The 22,504-nt window shown below is 40.7% G+C and overlaps 1 protein-coding gene across 1 annotated transcript in view; it reads right to left on the bottom strand.

Annotated features, from left to right (window-relative positions):
- GABRA3 (gamma-aminobutyric acid type A receptor subunit alpha3) overlaps nucleotides 1-22,504 on the bottom strand; it is a 230,157-nt gene that overhangs the window by 78,610 nt on the left and 129,043 nt on the right. The window contains exon 6 of the mRNA XM_055122007.1: nucleotides 3,287-3,369. Within this exon, the coding sequence (XP_054977982.1) occupies nucleotides 3,287-3,369 (83 nt within the window). The remainder of the gene's footprint in view (nucleotides 1-3,286; nucleotides 3,370-22,504) is intronic.

The following is a 22,504-nucleotide window of genomic DNA, read 5'->3' as shown; positions in this document are numbered from 1 at the left end:
GAATTTCCATAATAATGAACGATCAAAAACATGAATATAGTCAAAATATTTTATTAATTGCATGTAATTTCTGTTTCCTCATCTTGTTTTGGGGCCACACCTGGCTGTGCTCAAGGCTTGCTCCTGGCTCTGTGCTGGGGACTGAACCTAGATCAACTGAGTGCAAGGCAAGCACCTTAGCCACTAAACTATGTCTCCAGCCCACATCCCCATAACTTTTACTTCTTACAATTCACAATTTTATTACTGAATCTTAGTTTAAATCTCAGTTTAATATGTCAAAAATTTGTAAAATTATATATAATAACATATTTTAGATAAAATATTAATATATAACATGCAAATATAATAAATATAAATGAATTGTATAAATAAACATTTATATGTGCTGGAGTGATAGCGCAGCGGGTAGGGCATTCACTTTGCACGCGGCTAACCAGGGTTCGATTCCTCCACCCCTCTCAAGAGCCTGGCAAGCTACTGAGAGTGTTTTGCCTGAACAGCAGAGCCTGGCAAGCTACCGGTGGCGTATTCGATATGCCAAAAACAGTAACAACAAGTCTCACAATGAAGACATTACTGGTGCCCGCTCGACAAATCGATGAGCATGGTATGACAGTAACAGTGATAGTGATGTAAATATATGTGAATACATAAAAATATACATATATCTATACATACATACATGATGTCACGATCACAATCACAAAATTCCGTTGATCGTCGAGTGGCTCGAGCGGTCTCAGTAACCTCTACATTTGTCCTATCCCTGAGATTTTAGAAGCCTCTCTTCTCGGCCTTCCAAAGGATGCCGCATTGGAGGCTCTTTCAGGGCCAGGGGAATGAGATTCATCTGGTTACTGGCTTTGGCATATAGATACACCATGGGAAGCTTGCGAGGCTGTCCCATGTGGGCAGGAAGTTCTCAGTAGCTTCCGAGTTTCTCCCAGAGGGAAAAGTAGGTTATAAGATATTTTCTGGGAGCTTGCTTTTAAGTTTCTGGATGTTAGCCATTGATGGGATTACACATACCTGGGTTCCTCTGCCAGTACCTTCATGTGTGAGGCTTGTCCGAATGTGTGGAGAGGGGCCTTGAGCATAGCTGTGGCTAGGTTCCGGTGGTCTTCGGCCACCGGGAGCTCTGCTCGGGGCGGGTAGGGAAGCTGGAGCCCATCCCCTCCGAGGGGCCCCGGGGAAGAGAGCCAGGCGTGCGGGCAAGAGACTCACTTTTCAATATACAAGATGTATTTATTTTATATATTTTTCTTATATTTATATTATACACATATAAATATATATAAAATACATAAAAGTTCACTACAAATATAAATATATAAATAAAATAAATATCAATGAATATAAGTTAAAAATATATTTAAAAAATTAAAATAAATAAAAAATATTTATATGTATGTATATGTTTATATAAATATGTATAAATAGATATAAAATACATATAAATATATGTATATTATATTCAAATTATATATTTATATGTTATATATTTATATAGTATGTTTTAATAAGTATATTAAATATAATATTTATGCCTTAAATTTTATATAAACATAAATTTATATTTATGTAAATATATTTACACATTTATATATTTATCGTCCATAAATGATTTGTAGTATATACTTATATACTCTGCTGATTATCCTATTTCTAATTTTTATTTATATAATTATACTTATGAATTTATATATTTATATAAATTTATATGTTTATATAAATATACTAACATGTTTATATCAAATCAAAAATATAAATTCACATGAATATATTGAATATTTTAATAATATAATGAATATTTTAGTAAATATAATGAATATTCTAATAAATTCATAAATAGTTAAATGAATATATAAATATGTAATGTACATATGCAAATATATAAATGAAATAAAGATGATATAACTAAAAATAAATATGAATAAAGAAATGATAAATGATAAATATATAAAATATATAATGTATTTATGTAATAATATATAAAAGAGTAAAGAGTCCCAACAGGCTGTCCGAGGGTTGCAGTTTGTTATATAGACTAGCTTTCCTGTTTTTCTGTCTCCAGCCATTTGTTATTACGCTATGCTTCTTCATTCTGTGTCTGTCCCTCTCCCTGACTTTTCTCAGCATGATCCATTCAGTTCTATCCACTAGCAGCAAATTGTGTGATTCTGTCTTTTCTTATTGTTTAACAGCATAGAGACCATCGTTTCCTTACCCAGTCATCCTTACCTGGGCGCTTGGGTTGTTTCCAGATTTTGGTTATTGTGAATAGTGTCGCAAGAAACATAGGAGCACAAATCTTTCCTGAATCAAGATTTTGGCCTCCTGGGGTAAAATGTCCAAGACTGGGCTTCCTAGGCCATATAGAAATTCAATTCTCCTTCTCCCTCCTTCCCTTACTTACGATTTTCCTTGGCGCAGCTCACTTTACAGCATCCTTCCTACTTTCCTTCAGAATTTGTGGTTTATTTGATCTCTATAATATATGCCCCAGGAAAGCAGGGTTTCTTTTCATTCATGGATATATCTAACCTCCTAGAAGAAGGCCTTTGGGCTCATCTCTGTCCCTGACACAGGAGACACATCTGTCAGCATTGGACAATGTGCCATGCATAATGATCTGGGCCTTTCAGATGCACATTCCCACATTCTGCTTGCAAATACAGAGATAAATCAAATTTAGACATGATCCACACAAACCGTGGCACGAGCCCTGAAGACTTCCTACAGGAAACTGAGTCCCAAATTCCCTAGCGCCATAAACTCACTCAAACTATATTTAATTTGGATTTTTCTAATACATTTGAAAACAGGACATGTCTATTCATTCCCTGTCAGAGTTATAGCTAATAGAAAAGGCAATATTTTCTAAAAATGAGGAAATCTCGAGAGTCTTTTCCTGTCTGCCACTTACTACAGAAAACCGGCTCCAAGTACCTGGGGATTTCAGAAGCAAATACAGAGTGTGTGGAAGGAATCCTGACTTCAGGAAGTTGCATTTCTGACCCACTCTGCCTCCTAGATAAATTAGGAAGAGCTGTTTCGGTGTAATTACAGAGAACTTCATGTGAAATAGTGAGACGAGGTTTGCTATCTACAAAGAGCAGTAGATTAAAGGGTAAGTGTCAGTTCTCAGCGCAGCCCCGCTCCTGGACCATTCCCCGCCTGTGGCGCATCAAAGGTCTTAGCCTCGAAATGACTAAGAGACAGACAGGAAGTGCTGTGTTTTTCAAAAGACTATCTGAGAAAGAGAAGGCACAAAAATACATACAACTCCCAAACTTCAGGGGGCAGGCATGCACATCCATAGGAAAATCTTCCAAGTGCATGGGGCATTCAGCATGAATTGTTAACCTGGAAAAAGAAGACAAAGAAATTCAATCACACTCAAATTAATGCTGTAAAGATGAAGCCCAATCCTAACACAGTGCTCTAGAGAATAAGAGAATTCCCTGGGACCCATGTTCTGAGGAACACAGGGGAAGGAATAAATAAACTGGGAGGCCTCTTAAAGCAGCATCCATCATTCAGATATTTAGATAGAATCTGAACCCCAGTTTACCACCTTTAGAATAACAGATAGAACTTAGTCACCCCAGCTGAGCTCCCTTAATTGCTCACCCGACATCCCCCCAACACCCCAGGAGTCTGGAAATACCAGGTCCTGACTCATTCACTCCTGAGAGAAGCTAAATTATTTCAGAAATAATCCTCGGCAGGATACCCTAGGAGTTAACCAATTAAAAGAACATACTGGAGATGGAAGGGCTGTGGCAGGGAAATCTGTACCCACATATCGAACAGGTACAAAGCAGAAGGTAGCCGCACTGCTCACAGCAACTGCCAGGGCCTTGCAAAGGGTCACTGTCGAGGAGCACATGTGCAGAACTATGCATCTGGAAATGCCCAGAACAAAACCACAAGGCAAACACAGGATGCAAACCCCTCTGCAGTCAAGTCTAAAAAGCTCATGTTTTTTTTTTTTTTTGGTTGGGGAAAGACAAGCGTGTGGGTAGTGGTGGTTTGAACCACATCCAGCAGTGCTCAGGGATTACTCCTGGCTCTGTGCTCAGGTATATGTAGTGTTGGATCAAACCAGCTTTGGCCATATGCAAAAGTGACTTACATCCTGTACCATTTCTCTGGCTAGTCTTCTTTGGGGTGGGGGCCTCAAATTTCCCTGGCCTATAAAATACTCCTCTAAGTTGAAAGGGGACCCACACAGTAAAAATTCAGAGTTCTTCAGAGAGGAACTGAAGGAGCTACTTCTAAGTAACTTGTGCACCTTCCCGTCATAACTGATCCAATTCCTGTGAGGCTCTTACAGTGGAGCTGGTCCTCACTAACATCTTCAATCCCGGTTAACCCTAAGGAATGTGCTGCATAGCACAAAGGACCAGTGCAGAAACAATGGACATCACTCAGAGTCAGCTGATAAAAGCAAACATGGGTGTTAGCAAGAATGGGAGGCTCAGAGACTGAAACGGAGGATGTGTCCGTGAGGAAATACTTTCCCATCTTTTATTTCCAGTTCCCCTGTCTAAATAAACAGAAGTTGGAATTAGATGCCAAGCTCTTGTCTAGCTCTAACAAATTCTTTGGGCATTTACAAAATGTCTCCTGTGTCTTAAACAAACGCTTAATTCTCCAGTCACCCTGCAGCATCCTACCAAATCATCTTTTATTCTTAAGATACAAAGGCAGGTTCATGACTCAAAGAATCTGACACAAGAGAAATGTATTTCATCAAGAACCCCGAGTCTAGTGTTGGATACTTAAAAGTTGCCACAAGGGTTTAATAAAGAAAACGGTGTTCCTTTTTCTACACTTATATTAGTATTTCCAATATACTGCTTCTTATAAGTAATGCCAAGGGGAAATTGTTTTATGTCTATCTATCAGGCCCAGGGACACAGCAAAGAAGACGACAAAAAGAGATTTCTGCAAGAGACTGAAGGTACTGATTCCTGGTTAAGAATGGAACTGATTTATAACAACTGTCCTCTCTTTCTCTTTCCTTTTATTCTGTATCTTTTCTTTGCTTTATTTATTTTTTCTTTCAGGTTGTTTATTTTACCATTTATCAGAGTTGTTTTTTATATTACATGCTGCATTGTTATTTTTGGATTGTTTTTAAAATTTTACCATGCAATTTAAATAATTATTTATTTTGGGTGGGTTGGTGCTCAGAGACTTATGAGTCTGAGCTCAGGGGTCACTTCTGGAGGTGCTCAGGGGACTATCTGTGAATCTTGAAATCGAAGCAGACTTGATTGCATGTGACGCAAGTGCCTTTCTCCCTGTACTCTCTGTTTTTTTTTTCCTTTTTGAGTCACATCTGGTGATGCACAGGGTATACTCCTGCCTATTTGCTTTATTTTTTCTTCTTTTTCTTTTTCTTTTTGGCCTTACCTGGTGATGCTAGAGGTTACTCCTGGCTCTGTGCTCAGGGACTACTCCTGACCTTGCTCAAGGGACATTATGTGGTACTGGGGATTGAACCTGGGTTAGCTGCGTGTGAGGCAAGTGCCCTGCCCAATGTGCTATCTCTCCGGCGCCACTTTCCTATCTTTCTTTTCTACTTTTGCCCATCCACATTAAGCACAGAGCAGAGAGAACACAGGTGTCTATGTAACAGGGTACTTCAGAACCCAATCACACCCTGCTCCTCAGACACGTTCTCTACACACCTGAATGCCTGCTGCCTTCTGGTGCTATAGTATCTTCTCTTTTTGCTGTGCACCACCTTCAGACAACTTAAGTCCTTCTGCAGAGCAATGGCCCCACTAAGCCTAATATAGTTACCACAGTCTACACCAGAGACAAAACTGTCCTCCCCCCATTGGTTTGTTCTTGTGACAAGAGTCTTGAGGTCCATGAACTTAGCACATTTTAAGTGTGCAATATTGTACTGTGAATTGGCAAACATTGACAGATATTACTCCAAGCAAAACATACCAAACAACCACAGATCAGGATCAGACAATACAGAGGGCAGAGTGCTTGCCTTGCACTGGGCTGACCCAGGCTGGATCCCTGGCAACCCCTATGGATCCATGGGATCACTGGGAGTGATCCCTGAGTGCAGAGCCAGGAGGAAGCTCTGAGCACTGCTGGGTGTGACCACCAAATAAGATGGCTACAACTGATGTACCAGGAATAGCACACCACACTAGATGGGATACAAAGTAAAAGACAACCAATCTCGATTAAAAAATATTAATACACAAGGTTTAATCTGTAACAACGTATTAGTAATCTCTAATACAAGGGCTCATTGGCTCCAGGGTGAGATACAACAATCTTCGAACACTTTCTTCTCAGGAAATCTTTTTTTGATCATCCTTAGCCAATCATTCATAACAAGTAATACACAATAAATTGTTTAGGGGATGCTATGGGGGCAGGCTTTGGTGGTGGTTGGGAAAATTGGAAATAACGGTGGTGGGATTGGTGTTGGAATATCACACGGAATAAATCATCGTGAACAACATCATAAAAACAAAAGTAAATTTAAAAAATTAAGATATCTATGAGTCCTCCTTTACTAAATCTGTAAACCATAACAAATTACTATGTGTTCTTGCATATTTTCTGTTTGTATATACTCATGCCAATGTGTGTAAGATTGCATTCAAAGTGTTGTTTATTGAATATTGTTGCTAGTGACAAAAACATTAGAAATAAAGTGAAAATCTATCAAAAAAGTGATATGAGCACTCTAAATGTTTCTGTTGGCCCTACAATATATTCTCTGGAGAATTATATATTCAGTTTTCTTTGCCCATGTTCTGACTGAAGTGCGTAATTTTGCTCCTGTTGTTGTGTGAGTTTTTGTGTATTCTGGATATCAATTGGCCTGTGAGATGTGAAATAAGAAAATATTCTTTCCAATTTTTAGATTACTTTTTAAGTTTTGTGGTAGTGAATGTCTCACTATGTTTTCTTCTGTGTATTACACGGTTTTCGGTTTAATTTCCAAACCTTAAATAAATTTTGTATAAATTTTTGTGCATGTTTTACAATGAGAGAAAGAAATTAAGATGTCTAGAGTCCTGTGAAAAGGTATTGAGCATCGTAAGTGAGGTCCTTTGCAGCGCCACAGCGTGCATCTGGTGAGCAGCATGCCAGCCACAGGTGCCACCTGCCATGGCTGCTCTCAAAGATGAGGCGGCTGCGGAAATGGCCTGTGTGGAGGGCTGGGGCACTGAGCCCACGAAAACAGCACTTCAGCTCTTCATTTGACTTTGCGGAGACCCTATCCTCTGCTACGCAACAATTGCTGTGCATTCCACCACCTAAAACCGAGATGCACCACTGCCACTAGCCACACCATGGCATGTGTCCCCCCTCTGCCAGCATGGACATCCCTTACACAACATGCCACTCGTGGCCTGGGCCTTAGAAGATTGTGCACAAGCCTGTCTCTGGCCTTCTCCTCCATGGTTCTCTAGCGCCAGCCACACTAGCTCCTCACTGCTCTTCCCCTGGAGTCTCTGGCTGCTGACACCTGGCCACTCTCTGCTCTCTCGACTCCATGGCAACGGCACTCTCTGCCCATCTGAATGAACACATACCATGCCGGGCAATTTGTTTTTCTGTTTAGCATCATTTTTCTTTCCTTGCTTTAAAGTTCTGGCTTTCTATCTTGTCTTCTCTTTGATGTGTGCCAAGAGCCAAGATCAAAATCTAGACTAAGCCATTGTTCAATCCACTTCCAGCAAGTTGAAAAAGTAATGGCTGAGGTTTTCCCTAACAGCACGGACACCTGTAGGGACCATGTGGAGAGGCGGTAAGCTATTCCTAAACATCCCAGCCGACTTACATCTCAGAGTGATTCCATCAAGGCGGAACAGCTTTTTTGTTGTTATTTTTAATTGTAGCTTTATTATAACAAGATTATTTATTGAATTTAAATGTATTTTTCATTAACTCAAATTTAAAATATTTGGGGGTATCTAGAAAACAAAATGACAATTTTTACATTTCAGAAGACTTTGTCTAATGGCTTTTCCCCACCAAAATATCAAGCACATTAAAAACAATCTTCAGTTCAAGCACATGTAATTATAAAAAGTCACTATAATTACTAGTATTTTTAGTATTTTAGTACTTAGTATTTTTTTCTAATGGAACTAGAAAACTTCTAAGTCCTCATCTGAGTTTTCCAGATATGACTTTTTAAATTAAATGACAGTGAGATACAGTTACAAGCTTTCATGAGTTTGAGTTACAATCATACAATGATCAAATACCCATCCAGCCACCAGTGCACATTCCCCACCACTCCCCGGTATACCCCTCCTTTCCCACCCTCCCCCCGCCTCCATGGGAGTCAGCTTAAGAAGTTCTCATCAATGAGACCACAGCCTGCCTCCTCCATTTCAGAGCCAGGGTGGCCTTAGAAAGAGCATCAAGTTTTATCCCCCTCATACCTGACACATCAGAAAACAGAAGTGAATTAAGTTGCTTCTAAGAAATAAAAATACATGAGCAAATATACCAAGATTGTTGTCCTCCTAGAGTATATATCTGAGTAGCAGTAACACAAAAATTCTACAGTATATTAAAAGGTGAGAAGCCTCAGGAAGAAAAATAACAGATGTGTATCAAATGTTGGCGGGAAATGGCAGTTTTCAACAAGATATTCAGGTAACATCTCACTGAGTAATTGAAATCTGAAGCTTGTGGCCACCTGGGGAAAGAAGATTTGAAGGAGAAAAGCAAATGCAATGGCCCTAAGGTGGGAGTATGTCCAGTGTATCGAGAAAAAAACAAGTAGATTACTTGTGGCTATAATGTAGAAATCAAGAGGGAGACTAATAAATGAGTTCAAAGAGAAACCCATGGGCAAGTAGACAAGACAGCGTAAGGTCTCTATGTGGATAATTTGTGGAAGAGGGACAGGAATTATCAGAGAAGAAATAAAATGCCCATTCAGGATCCAAGCTCCTCAAAATTATGAGAACAAGACTTTCTCTTGTGTAAAGGGCATTTGTGAGAAAATTACATCTAGTATGACAGTAGATGAAAAATTCTCTTTTAAATATTTCACTTTTGTTTGTACTCTTGCCCACGGAAATCACAAGTAAGTTAAGGCTATACATTCTCTCACTCAATATTGTTCTGGAGTAAACTTTAATCAGTACAAGAAGAAAAGGAATAGGGCGTGAGTAATAATGTGTATCAACTTCCATTTTGGTGTTAAAATAGATATTGATGATAGCTGTCCAATTCTCTGAATTTAGATGTACAGTCAAATAATGATGATTCATGTGAAAATACAGCTGTTTAAAGTGTAGGAAAAGAAAATAAAGATTGGAAATAAAATTAACTTAGTTGTAAATATTAATGGTTTAGTCAGATATTCTGTTTATAAAATAGAAATCCTAATATCAAGTTTCTCTGCAAATTCATCTGTAGCGTCAACATGTATCTTATGAAAATCTCAGAGTTTCATTTTGTGAAAAGAGAAAACTGATCCTAAATATTTTATGATAAGACAGAGAATCTAGAATAGCGAAAACATCTTTCAAAAGAAAACTACATGCGAACTTGCACTTTCCAATTTCAAAGCATACTATAAAACCACAAAAACCAACTTGATTTGGTCCAAAGGTAGACAATATGCAACAAAGCAAAAGGATATAGAAGGCTCGCCACAAGTGTGTGGGTGAGGGGGAGGACATGGAGGGCAGTTAGAATAAAAAAGGGACCAATATGAAAATAATAGAAATGATCACTCTAGACAAGAACTGAGTGTTGTAAGTAGGTAAAGGGATATATTTGATAACCTTTCAGCATCTATATTGCAAACAATAATACCCAAAGGGAGAGGGCTGGGGGAGACAGATATAGAAAGAGAAAGAGTCCCTGCCATAGAAGTGGGGTGGTGGTGGAGGGAGGGGAAACTGGAAACTGGTGGCAGGAAATGGACAATGATAAAATCCAACTATGAGCAACTTTGTAACTGTGTATCTCACTGTGATTTAATTTAAAAGTATAAATTTATTTTTTTAAAAAAGAAAAAGAATTAAAAAATCCACATGGTGATTCAATAAAAAAAAATTAAAAATCAAAAAATAAATGTGTGGTAAATTGGTTTTTGACCAAGGTACCAAGTTCAGTGAAGAATGAAGGGTTTTTCAATAAATGGTGCTGAGAGAACCTGATATTTACCTAAAAAATCAACATAAACCTTATTTCATATCATTAGCAAAAATCAAATCCAATGTGTCACAGACAAAAGTTTAAATCAAAACTTCTAAAAGGAATCAAAGTAAAATTTTCGTGATTTTGAGTCAAGCAAGTAAGACAACAAAAGCATGGAGATACATGTATATATACATATATATAAACATACATACATATATAATCAAAATTTAACATTATCTCTTTAAAATATAGCTTACTTTCTTATATAAATAAAATTATATGGTCATAAAGTAGGTGAGTATATTTGTGAGTCATATATTGATAAAGAATTTGTATCAACACCAGTGGAGGAATGGGTGTTGGAGCACTGTAGGACTGAAACTCGACCATGATCGGCTTTGTAACTGTGTAGCTCATGTTAATTCCATTTAAAAAATAATTTGTATCAAATACATATAATTAAGTCTTACTATACAAAAATTAAGAAAACGATCAAGTTTGCAAATGAAAATGAGGAATCTATTTGAATATCCATTTCATAAAAGATTCTATGAATGGGGAGTTGATTGGAGTGATAGAACAGTAAGGGCAATTGCCTTGCATAAACAGCTGACCCGGATTGGAACCTCATCACCCCATAAAGTGCCCAATTCCTGCCAGAAGTCATCCCTGAGTGCAGAAACAGGAATAAGTTCTGCGCACCACTGGATGTGACAAAAAAATTTAATTCTACTTACTACAATTTAGTGCATACAAAGTTTCAGTCTCCTATTAAAAAATACAATCTCCTTTTAAAAATAATTTTATTATTAAAGAACTGCATTGTATAAAGTTATTGATACCTGAGTTTTAGACATACAATGTATTATCACCAATCCCACCACCAGTGTCCCCAGTTTCCTTTCTTCCTACCCCCTCTGACAACCAGCTTGACAGGCAGAAACATGCACAAACATTTCCCAGCTTTGAGTTATGTAATTCTTGTTTGTGTGTTTGTTTGGGGGCCACACCCAGCACTGCTCAGGGCTTACTCCAGGTGGGGTTTGGGGGACAATATGTGGGGCTAGGAATCGAACCAGAGTTGGCTTCATGCAAGGTAAGTACCTTTACATCTCTACTATCTCACTGGCCCAAATTACCTAAGTCTTAACAACTGCCTCCCGGAAAAAAATATCAAATTATTGCTATATTTTTGCATGTTCAATAACACTGTTTTAATTAGGGCTATAGATGGAAATTTTGAAAACCAGAAGTGAAGGAAAAGTTCCATAACTAGTTAAAGCCCTAAAGGTTAGAGATCTAAGCACATGAAAAAAAAATGCTCCACATTGCTAGTCATCAGGTAGATGTAAATCAAAACAACAATGAGATATCATCTCACACCACAGAGACTGAAACACATTCAAAAGAACAAAAGCAACCAGTGCTGGTGTGGATGTAGGGAAAAAGGGACACTCTTTCACTCTTGGTGGGAATGCTGACTGGTCCAGCCTTTCTGGAAAACAATATGGACAGTCCTTCAAAAACTAGAAATTGAGCATCCATATGACCACCAATACCACTTCTGGGCATATATCCCGAGGATGCAAAAAAGTACAGTAGAAATGACATCTGTACCTATATATTCACAGCAGCACTGTTCACAATAGCCAAAATCTGGAAACAACCCAAGTGCCCTAGAACAGATGACTGGTTAAAGAAACATTGGTACATCTACACAATGGAATACTATGCAGCTGTTAGGAGAGATGAAGTCATGAAATTTGCTTATCCATTTATAAATGGATAGACATGGAGAGTATCATGCTAAGTGAAATGAGTCAGAAAGAGAGGGACAGACATAGAAGGACTGTACTCATTTGTGGAGTATAGAATAAAGTATATAATAACATCACATAAGGCTGACAGTCAAGGACAGTAGATACAAGAGCCAGGAGGATTGCCCATAGCTGGAAGCCTGCTTCACGAGCAGAGGAGAGAAGGCAGATGGAATAGAGAAGGGATCACTAAGAAAGTGAAGTCTGGAAAATGAAATTGGGATGGGAGATGTGTGCCGAAAGTAGATAATGGACTAAACATGATGGCCTCTCAGTGTCTGTGTTGCAAGCCGTAATGCCCAAAAGTATAGAGAGTATGCGGAATATTGTCTGCCACGGAGGCAGGGGAGGATGACAAAGGGGGGAATACCGGGGATATTGGTGGTGGGGAATGTGCATTGATGGAGGGATGGGTGTTTGATAATTGTGTGATTGTAACCCAAACATGAAAGCTTGTAACTATTTCACAGTGATTCAATAAAAATAAAAACGAAATAAAGGTTAGAGATCTAAATTTGTCTAGTCCGTGTCTCCTTTGTTCAGTGAGGCAATCAAGACAGCAAAACAGGAAGAAGCAGCTTAAACAAAACAGGAAATCAAGCTTCTAGAGTTGGTTATGTACCTTGCTGTGGCAAAATGTACCTTGGCCTTTTAGAAGTGGAACATTGGGCCCTGCTGTTGTTAAGAATGTTCTTTCGAAGCACCAAGGGGTAAAACGAAAATGTTACTTTGGGAGTCACAGAGGTACAGACAGGTTATTTCTAAAATCTCAGTAAAGGGCAGGATATTGGACTTAGGTGCAAATTGTGAAGAGTCATCCAGTACAGGATGAGTCACTTGAAATCAACCTCCAGCAAACGCCAGGCACAGCAGCACATGAGTCACCAGAAGCGCAGCTGTCTGCAGCTCTCTCATTAAGGCTCACTAGCAGCAAAGACGGCGCCTTCCCACTGTCTCCAGCCTTTCCAGGCAGCACGTTTCGATTTGAGCACTAACCTCCCACATGAAGCTTCTGCCTCATTTGTGGCAATGCCATTTTGCCCAGCTCTCCTGGCCCCTGCCCTTGCCCAGAGACACTCTCCCGCTTCCACGCCTTTGTATCTGCTGGCGCTCCCCACCACCCCCAGATGCCCTAACCCCTTCCTACGTGCAACACGTTTCCATTCAGTCTTGCTCAAATATTAACGTTCGTGAGGTGCTTTTATGACCATTTTTCACAGGAATAGTGAGCACGTAAGCTCACAAAAACTCAAAAGCTCCCTAGACAAAAAACTCGGTCCTTCGTACTGTTAAATCACTTTCTAGGCCCAATCTGGAGCTGATTCTGCCTCGAGTGACAGTGCCACAAAGCCCAGAGTTAGATGGACTCTGGCGTCCCCCACCGAAGAAATGATCCTTCCTCTTTCTATGTGTGACAAGCCTCCTTTTTGTTTTGGCTCAAATATTACCTTCTCTGTGAAGCTCTGAATGCGTCCCACAGCTATGAGCTCTCCAGATCGCGAAAACCCAAGAGCCCTCTGGACAAATAACTTCCTCCCTCACACTGCAGAATTCACTTTCCAGAACATTGCCTAATACGGAGTTGTTCTCGCCAGAGGGACATAGCAACAAACCCAAACTTGGATGATGTGAAACCCGGCCTTTCCACCATTCCTCCTTGTTCCAAACAAGGTCCCAGCCAATAAGGTCTTTTCTAGTTTCCTCTTGTTCATATTTTGATTTTTCTCCTATTGATTCTTCTTGCCTTCTACACCATTTTTTCAGTTCTCTGAAAGGAAACTTTCCATTAAGCTAAAAAATATTTATCTCCTATTTTTGGGGGGGGCGCGATCTGGAAGGGGGTGGGCCACACCCAGTGATGCTCAGAAGGTTACTCCTGGCTCAGCCCTCAGGACCATATGGGGTGCTGGGGATTGAACACAAGTTGGCCACGTGCAAGGCAAGAGCCCTATCCACTGTTCTATTGCTCCAGCCCCTAAGTAAAATTATTTTATTTAGACAAACTTACTTAAAAAGTTAGGAAGGGTGAGAAAGAGAAAAATGGTAATGTTTTCAAGAGAGAATACTGGCTTCTCCAGAGGGAATAAAGCTCAAAGTTAACATCTCAAGGGGAGTTGCAGGTCAATCTACTTTTTCCTTGAGTTAACAAACATCTCTGTGAGAGAGGCAAGCCGGGTGTAGTCAGGCCCATTCTCCAGAAACACACAGTGAGGAGACAAGAAGAAAATGACTTGTCCATCGTGCCACGGCTGCGCTAGGCCAGGCTTTGGCCACACACAAGAATATTAAGTCCATTTCCCTTGAACACACTGTCTCACTGTGTCTAGGGTTAGCACCCTGAATAGTCGTGTTCTTTAGAATGCATGGGTCTAGCCGAAGCCCACTAAAACATGGCAGCTTCAGTCTCATTTCAAGGGCCTTGGAGGCTGAGACCCTCGTAGCTAAGGTGGGCAGCTGTGGCCTGGGGCTCACCTGTTTTGCGGCTGTTGCTTCATATGACCCCCCGGTTTCTAGAACTGGCCTAGGCACCCCTGCCTTGTCCATTTGGCCCAGCAAGACACATTTTATGCCTCTGTCTTTTAAATTCTGGAATTGACCATACTATTTGCTTCCAAGGATAGGGTAAAAATATTTTATGATCTTCATACGATTGCCTTAGAACATTTCGTAGTTGATCCAAATTATGACACGCATCTCATCCTTTTTATGTGACTGGCTTAGAGTATTTGATAAACAAGTTACTTTCCCTCCAAATTGGGTCTGCATCTCCTGTTTGCCTCTTCCAGGACTAACTGATCTATAGAAAGTTTCCCACCTGACATAGCCCAGATCAAAAGTGTCCCTGAAGAAAGCTTGATGGATCTCACTTTGAAAGCAGGCCTCCCCTGCATCAGGCTGACCAGCTTCCATCAACTGCCTTTGTGCTGCCTAGACCATCTCGCTCCTGGTCAATTCCTTTCCCACACCGGCTTGGGTCCAGGTTTCAGGGGTTCTGCACCTCCCTCGACCCCTCTCTAGAGCAACCTTTCTGAGAGGTTGTAAATCACCCTTGCATTACAATGAGATTTCCAACACAGTCTGTCTGGAGATGAGCTTTTGGCATTGAGCACAAAGATAATTCTTTCTTCCAAGACTCTGATTTCTTCTTGCAGACAGCACAAATGAAACATACGTGAGATTTTCTTCCTTCTCTCCCTCCAGCTCAAATGCAAGATTCCCTATGGAGTCCTCCCATGGCTAGGCTCATGCCTGGAATTAGAATGAAACCTTCAATTTGGAGCTAGCAGTCCTTTCTTGTGGGCTCTCTGCGAAAGCCCAATACTCATTAGAACACAGGGAATGATGTGTCCCTTCTCTCCTGCTAGGACTCGAGCTCTCGAAGGGGAAGGGGCACCGCCATGTGAAGCCACAGCATAATCTGTGAGTGAGAACTCGCACTGTTACTTGCCTCTCACCTCACTGGGCACTTTCTCAGCGTCCCAGATGAGCTACTCTCACTTCTGGGAGCCACTTAATGAATACAGAGCTAGCGGTGGAACCCCCCAGAGCCAAAGCCATTCCAGCAACAGTCTTTGTGGAACAAAACCATCATCACTACCTGGAGTCCTATGCAACTAGCAACTGGCTCCTAGCCATTCCAAGGGCAGGGGTTATAATGAAGACTCAAGTGCAAGTGCTCTCCAACTAAAAGAGGAAGAGAGAGGAGAAGGGGGAGTCCTGAAATGTGGCACAAACATACCTTCCAAACAACTGATCTTTTGGACAGAATAAGTATATAAACAAAAGTGAGCTGACTATAAATCAAAGGCATGCAGCCTGGTCAGGACAGTGAATCTCCCTTAACTTGGTGCAAAGAACGTGGCCTCAAGAAATGCATACTAAACGGAAGATACTTCTACCCTGTAACTGAACACAAATCACACACTGAAAACCATGGATTCAATGGACAGAGGCCCTCGAAGTCCAAGTTACAAACAAGACCTGTGCCCCTCAACTTGCCATGGTCACCTGTGACTTGTGCTAACCTTCACTACCTACTCTGTTCCTGGAGAGAAAGCAACAGGACAAAGTGGGCAGAAGTTACTTCCACAGAGGAACGACTTGGATTTCTGTGGTAACTCAGGCAAGCACTAGTGTGACATCAACTCTACTGAAACTTCGGTGCAGCCATTATAACGTGGGATTGTACATATCAAGATTTCCACAAACTAGACACGTGAAAAACATGACAAGTGTCTGAAGGCATATGCCGCTGGCATGACAGGGGAAGGCTCAAGTAACCTTTATTGCACAACTTTATCTTCTTTCCCAAGACATGGGGAGCAATGTTCCTCAAGCTGGGGCAGATGCTGCTATGGGACCTCGGTATATTCCAAGAGGGCGCAGGTAAAAATCACACAAATGGGGGTCACAGCATGAGATTAGGGGTGCAGAGGGTAGGAGAGGGCTTTCACAGTCAGAAAAATGTTGTGAAAAATCCGTCTCCATCATTGTTTGCATATAAATGCGACAGATTTTTTTGCATTCATTTTGTCATCTGCTTCGTAACTGTAGTACTTTATTGTTTCTAGGAATTTTTTGGCAGCCCTTAGGATTTTCTATGCATAGTATCATATGATCTGTAAGCAGCAAAAAATTAGATAATTTTTGAATTTGAATATTATTGAAAATAGTAATATTATTTTAAACTGATTTGAAACTCCCCATTAAAAACTTCCTAATTGCTATGGTTAGGAATGCTAATATTACACTGAATAGATATTGTGAAAATGGCCATCCTTTTCTTGTGCCCAATCTTAGAGGAAAGGCTTTTATTTGGAATGCCAGGTATATTAGTTGCACATTTAAGAGAGATAACTTTTACTATATTGATGTACATTCCTTCTATTCTTATCTAATCCCTATCTCAATCATAAATGCACGTTGAATTTCATTAATACTTAATCTGCATCTATTGACAACACCATTGACTGATGACAGACGAGTGGATAAAAAAGCTGTGGCACATATATAAATACATATATATGTACATAAATCATACATATGTACAATGGACACTACTCAAGTCTAAGATGAAATTTTGTATTTTGCTGCAACTTGGATCAAACTAAAGGACATCAAGCTAAGTGAAGTAAGTCAGAGAAGAAAGACAAATACTGATGCTCTCATTTATGTGAAGTAAAGAGAGCAAGGGAATAGGGGCTGGAGCAACAGTGCAGTGGGTAGGGCATTTGCCTTGCACATGGCCCACCTAGGTTCAATATCCAATTCCTGGCATCTTATATAGTCCCTTGAACACTTTCAGAAGTGATTTCTTAGTCCAGAGCCAGAAGTAACCCCTGAGCCTTGCTAGGCATGACCCCCAAACAAAACCAAAAACAAACCAATCAAAAAAGAAGGAACGAGGATAAACAATGAGTAGAGGAAATAAGCCTTGATCAGATCTAAAACCCCAATAGGTGTTTGGGGTCAGGTGGCGATAGAAGGGACCTTAGAGACAGTTGGGGGTGGGGGTATGGCACTGTACTAGTGTGTAAAATGCAGTGGCAGAGCAAGTCTAAAATGTTGATCTTGATATTACTGCAAATCCTGATTCCTCAATGAAATAAATAATATATGTACAATTAAATTCACTGTATCACTGTCATCCCTTGTTCATCAATTTGCTCAAGTGAGCACCAGTAATGTCTCCATTCATCCCTGTCGCATGGTAGTGCAGCCCAATGGCGAATTGGGAAATCTTTCAGGATCAGGGGGATGAGGACCATAGTTGTTACTGTTTTTGGCATGTCGAGTATGCTACCGGTGGCTTGCCAGGCTCTGCTGTGAGGACAGGATACTCTCGGTAGCTTGCCGGGCTTTCCGAGAAAGACAGAAGCTTTTGGGGTGGCCTCTAATCACCTTTACAGGTGTTCCCAGTCTACCAAATATAAGCTTTTGGTTGACTGGCATGCTGTAACAATCTGCACACTGACAAACACGCACCTGCCTGCATCTCTGGGCAGCACCTGGGACATCTGTGGCCTCAGGTTGATCTCCTTGAGGTTGATGGACTGCACCCGGAGGTTATTGAGCAGCTGGCAGAGCAGGACCCTATTGTGGAGGGTCTGTGCCAGGTCGAACACCTGTACCAAGTCCCAGGTCACCCATTAGTTGGCTGACAGCACCCCACAGTGGATGAGCCACTGCACGCACTGCCACCATGGCTCTGCTCTACGTCCAATGGTGCTGCAACTCGGCCCAGCTGGGGCAGGTGGTGATGCTGTGGCCGCCGCTGTGGTTTATTCCATGCCCTGCCGACACCATTCTGTCCAAATCTTGAAAAACAGCTGGCACTGTCCATCAGGAATCATGCTTAGAGTTCCAGCAGGGATCATGCGTACAATCCCATGCCTGGCGTGCTGACCTGCGTGTTGTCTAAGGCAAGACTGTGAGCTGGGTTTGGGAGAGTATGAGGGGTTTAGGCAGCATTGGCACCATCTTGACTCCAATCAAATATGATGTGGTAATTATGAAAAATGAGTAGGGAGTGTCTTATTATGTGGTTTAGGAATATGTTCACTCATACGTGAAGCTCGGCCCGAGCAGGTGGAAAGTGGCATGGAGTGTGGCGGCAATTTGGTTGTGGAGGTTGGCTGCTGGTGCTGGGTCCCTTGGGGTGGGGAGGGTTCTCACCTGCCCCCCACCCAAAGCATCCCGAGTGAAAATAGCCTGGCACGAAGTCCAAGTCCTGTGGCATGGATATGGGGGTGTCATTTTGTGCTCCTTTCCGAGAGAAGCAGCCATGAGTTCTGGACAGTGGCCGATGAGGAGATTATCTGGCCCCAGCAGGAGGTGGTTTATGGGCATGACTCCTGGGCTTCTGGAGACTGGGAGAAGCAGGCAGAATGTCTCTTACTTAGGTTAAGGAATATGGAAAGAGTGTGTGTGAAAGAGAGGAAGAAAAAAAGACAGAGAAGGAAAGTGAGACAGAGATATGTGGGATGGAGGGGAGGCAGTGAAGAAATTACAGTGGTTGACTGTACCACAGAGAAAATTACATGTGGCAGTAGATAGCAGAATTTGTATTATGACAATCCACTGAAGAGTTTGTGGGAGGAAATGAGACAAATAGATCTGCATTTTTGATAGACTACTCTGGGAGAAGAGTGGAAGGTAGGCTGGATACAGCCAAGGACAATGGAAAGGTGCCTTTTCGTATAAGCCATGATACTTCGCAATAATGCTAACGACAACTACCCTAGGAAAGTTGCTATCTAAAATTTTTCTAATTTTCATAAAAGGTATTCAAAATCACTATTCTCCCTACTAAACTGATCCTGAATGGAATGCTTGAAAAACAATAAAGGACATTCTCCATATGAAGTAGGCCTAAACTCAACTATTGCTTTTTTTTCCCCAAGTGAAAAAGATCCTTTTGAAGTAGGATCTGAATTACAGTATCTTCAAGAAGCAGCAACAATTGTACTTGGTGCTGATTGGAAGTGTTTTGGGTCAGGCTATTGTCTGAATGCTTCTAATAAGAAGACCCCTCGAAACTTGGAAGTACTAAGGTTTAGGAAAAGTCATCAGTGTGTTAACATTGCTATTGAATGTGGAAGAGTGAATAAGCTGTGCGGAACTGGCAGTGTCCATGACAATGAGGGGTATTGAGGAAAAAGGACAAATAGCAGATCTGTTTGGAGAAATTCCTCATGAAAAATAGAAAACAGTAGTTGAGAAGTTGCATATAACCTACAAGAACAAAGGAAATTATCTGAAGGATCACTTATAGACCAGGTCTTGATTATCTCTACTGCTATTTCCTGGACTAGAAGTGGGCATGTCTCACTGTAAAGGAAGGCTGGGAGAAGAAAATGAAACTGATGAACAGCTGCCAGTTCCCTACCCTTTACAGACACTCCTGCTCTATGCTTAGGTCAAATCTTTGGCCGCACACTGGGAGGTTTTTGGGGCAGGGATAACAGTTTCCATTTCTGAGTCATAGAAGAGTGTGGAAGACCCAAGCAAAGAGTGGAAACTAGTTGGTTTTCAGCAGGCCACAAACTGTGTGCTCATGAGACATGGTACAACAGTGAGGAGGAGAGAGGGCATAGAGACGCTCCCTGTATACATGCCCAATATGGAGAAGATTGGGATGTGAACAGAAAAAGGCAACAGAGAACAAGAAACAGATATTTTGGAAAGGGGAAAAGTGTGGAGAGAAGTCACTAGTTTAGCATTTTCAAAATGTCTCAGGCACTTCCAATTGACCCAGCAATACCACTTCTGGGAATATATCCTGGGGGCTCAAAAACATATAGCAGAAATACTATCTGCATTCTTATGTTCACTGCAGTACTATTCATCATAGCAAAAATTTGGAAACAACATGAGTGCCCGAGACAGGACGAATGGGCAAAGAAACTATGGCAGGCACATCTACACAATGGAATACTACACAGCTGTTAGGAAAAATGAAGCCATGAAATTTGCCTATAAATGGATGGACACTGGAGAGTATCATGCTGAGTGAAATGAGTCAGGAGGAGAGGGACAGACATAGAATGACTGCACTCATTTGTGGTATATAAAAATATATAGTAGAAGACTAATATCCAAGGTCAGAGAAAACAGGGGCTAGGAGGACTGGTCAATAGTTAGAATCTATCACAAGTGTGTGTGTTTGTTAAGGGGGGGGTTGTACAGGGTAGGTAAGAGAGAAGGGACCAGTATGACAATAATAATTGGGAATTATCATACTGGATAAGAACTGAGTGTTAAAAGTAAGTAAAGGGATATACATAACTTTTCAGCATCTATATGTCAAACCAAAAGGAGAGAGGGAGAAAGGGAGAGGGAGAGAGAGAGGGAGGAAGAGAGAGACAGAGAGTGAGAGAGAAGTGCCTGCCATAGAGGCAAGTGGGGGGTAAGGGGGGTAAACTGGGGACACTGGTGCTGGGAAATTTACACTGGTGGGTGTTGTTGGAACACTGTATGACTGAAACCTAATCATGAACAGCATTGTAAAGGTCTACCTCACAGTGATTCAATAAAAAAATCTTAAAAGTAAAACAAAACAAAAAATCAACAGAATGTTTCGTGCCATGGTAGGTCTTTGAGTCCCCCTGGCAGTGGCAGTAATTCTCAATCTTTCTCTAACTGTGCCCCCGTTTCACTTTGGTTCCTTCTTGTGTACCCCTTGTCCAAACTGTTGGTCCCTTGGCCACATGTCAAGATCCAGTGTTCATGTGATTTTCACCAGTGGCTCCCTTAGAATATTCTGGGGCCCAAGAAAGCTGATTTAGAAGATAAATCAATTGCAAGCAAATTCAGTTATGATTGTATACAAAAAATCAAGCACAAATTTACAAAGAAGGTGAAAACTAGTATTCACTATTTAAAGACATAGAAGACAAAAGAAACTGAAAATGTATTCCCTGTTCATGAGTTGATAGAACATTAAAATTACTATCCTATTCAAAGCACTATACAGATTCTATACAATCCCCAGCAAAATTTCAAAGACATTCTTCAAGGATATGGGATAAACACCACTAAAATTTATACAGAGCCATATAACTCCCCTAATAACCAAAGCAACTGCCACAAAAAGATGAGAGGCATCACATTCCATGTCTTTAAACTATACTATAAAGTTATAGTGATTAAAACTGTGAAGGACTGGAATGAAGGCAAACTCTAGCATCAAGGGACTAGAAGAATCGAGAAAACAGAGGTAAACACTCAGATGTATGGACAGTGAATTTTTAACAAGGTGATAGGCACATTAAGTGGCACAACGGAAGCTTCTTCAACAGTGTTATGAAAATGGTTAGTCATTTAGAAAATCTGGAACTGGGCTCTCTTTTACATCATACACAAAAGTTAATTCATAATAGATTAAAGATCTTGGTTTTAGATCTGAACCACTAAAATACATCAAAGTAAATACAGGCAGAACTCTCCATGACATTGATCTCAGAACTAGATCATCAATGATTTAGTTTCATGCCTACATCAAACAAAATGATTTCTGAACTGTGAAAGAAATGAACTCCAAAATAAAAGACACTCTACTGAAGAATATATTTAAACACCATAGATCTGATACCAGCTAATTACCATCTTATTTAAAGCACTCAGAAAGCTCAACAACAAAATAATACATAAACTCACCCAAAAAAAAGAAACAAGGAAAGATCTGAATGTATATTTCTTCCTCGAAGAAATGAAAACCAGAGAAATTCAACTGAAGATGACAATGAGATACCATGTCTCACCACTGAGAAGGGCCCATGTCAAGAGTCAGACAGAAGCAGAGCCACCAGGGGCCTTGGTGAAATGTCATTTAGTTCAGACTACAGAAAACAGTCTAACAGCATCTCAAACAATTACAAAAGAACTTCCATATGAGCCAGCAGTTCCACTTCTTGGTAGCCTCCCCGAGAATGCAAAAGCATTATTTCATGAAGATTTATGCCGAGCTCTGTTTATTACAGTACTATTTGCAATAGCCTAGGTACGTGCATACCTTT

This window comes from Sorex araneus, chromosome X (genome assembly GCF_027595985.1).
Source record: "Sorex araneus isolate mSorAra2 chromosome X, mSorAra2.pri, whole genome shotgun sequence".
Taxonomy (NCBI): domain Eukaryota; kingdom Metazoa; phylum Chordata; class Mammalia; order Eulipotyphla; family Soricidae; genus Sorex; species Sorex araneus.
Note: the sequence above shows the minus strand (reverse complement) of the source record. Positions and strands in the feature narration are given on the sequence as shown.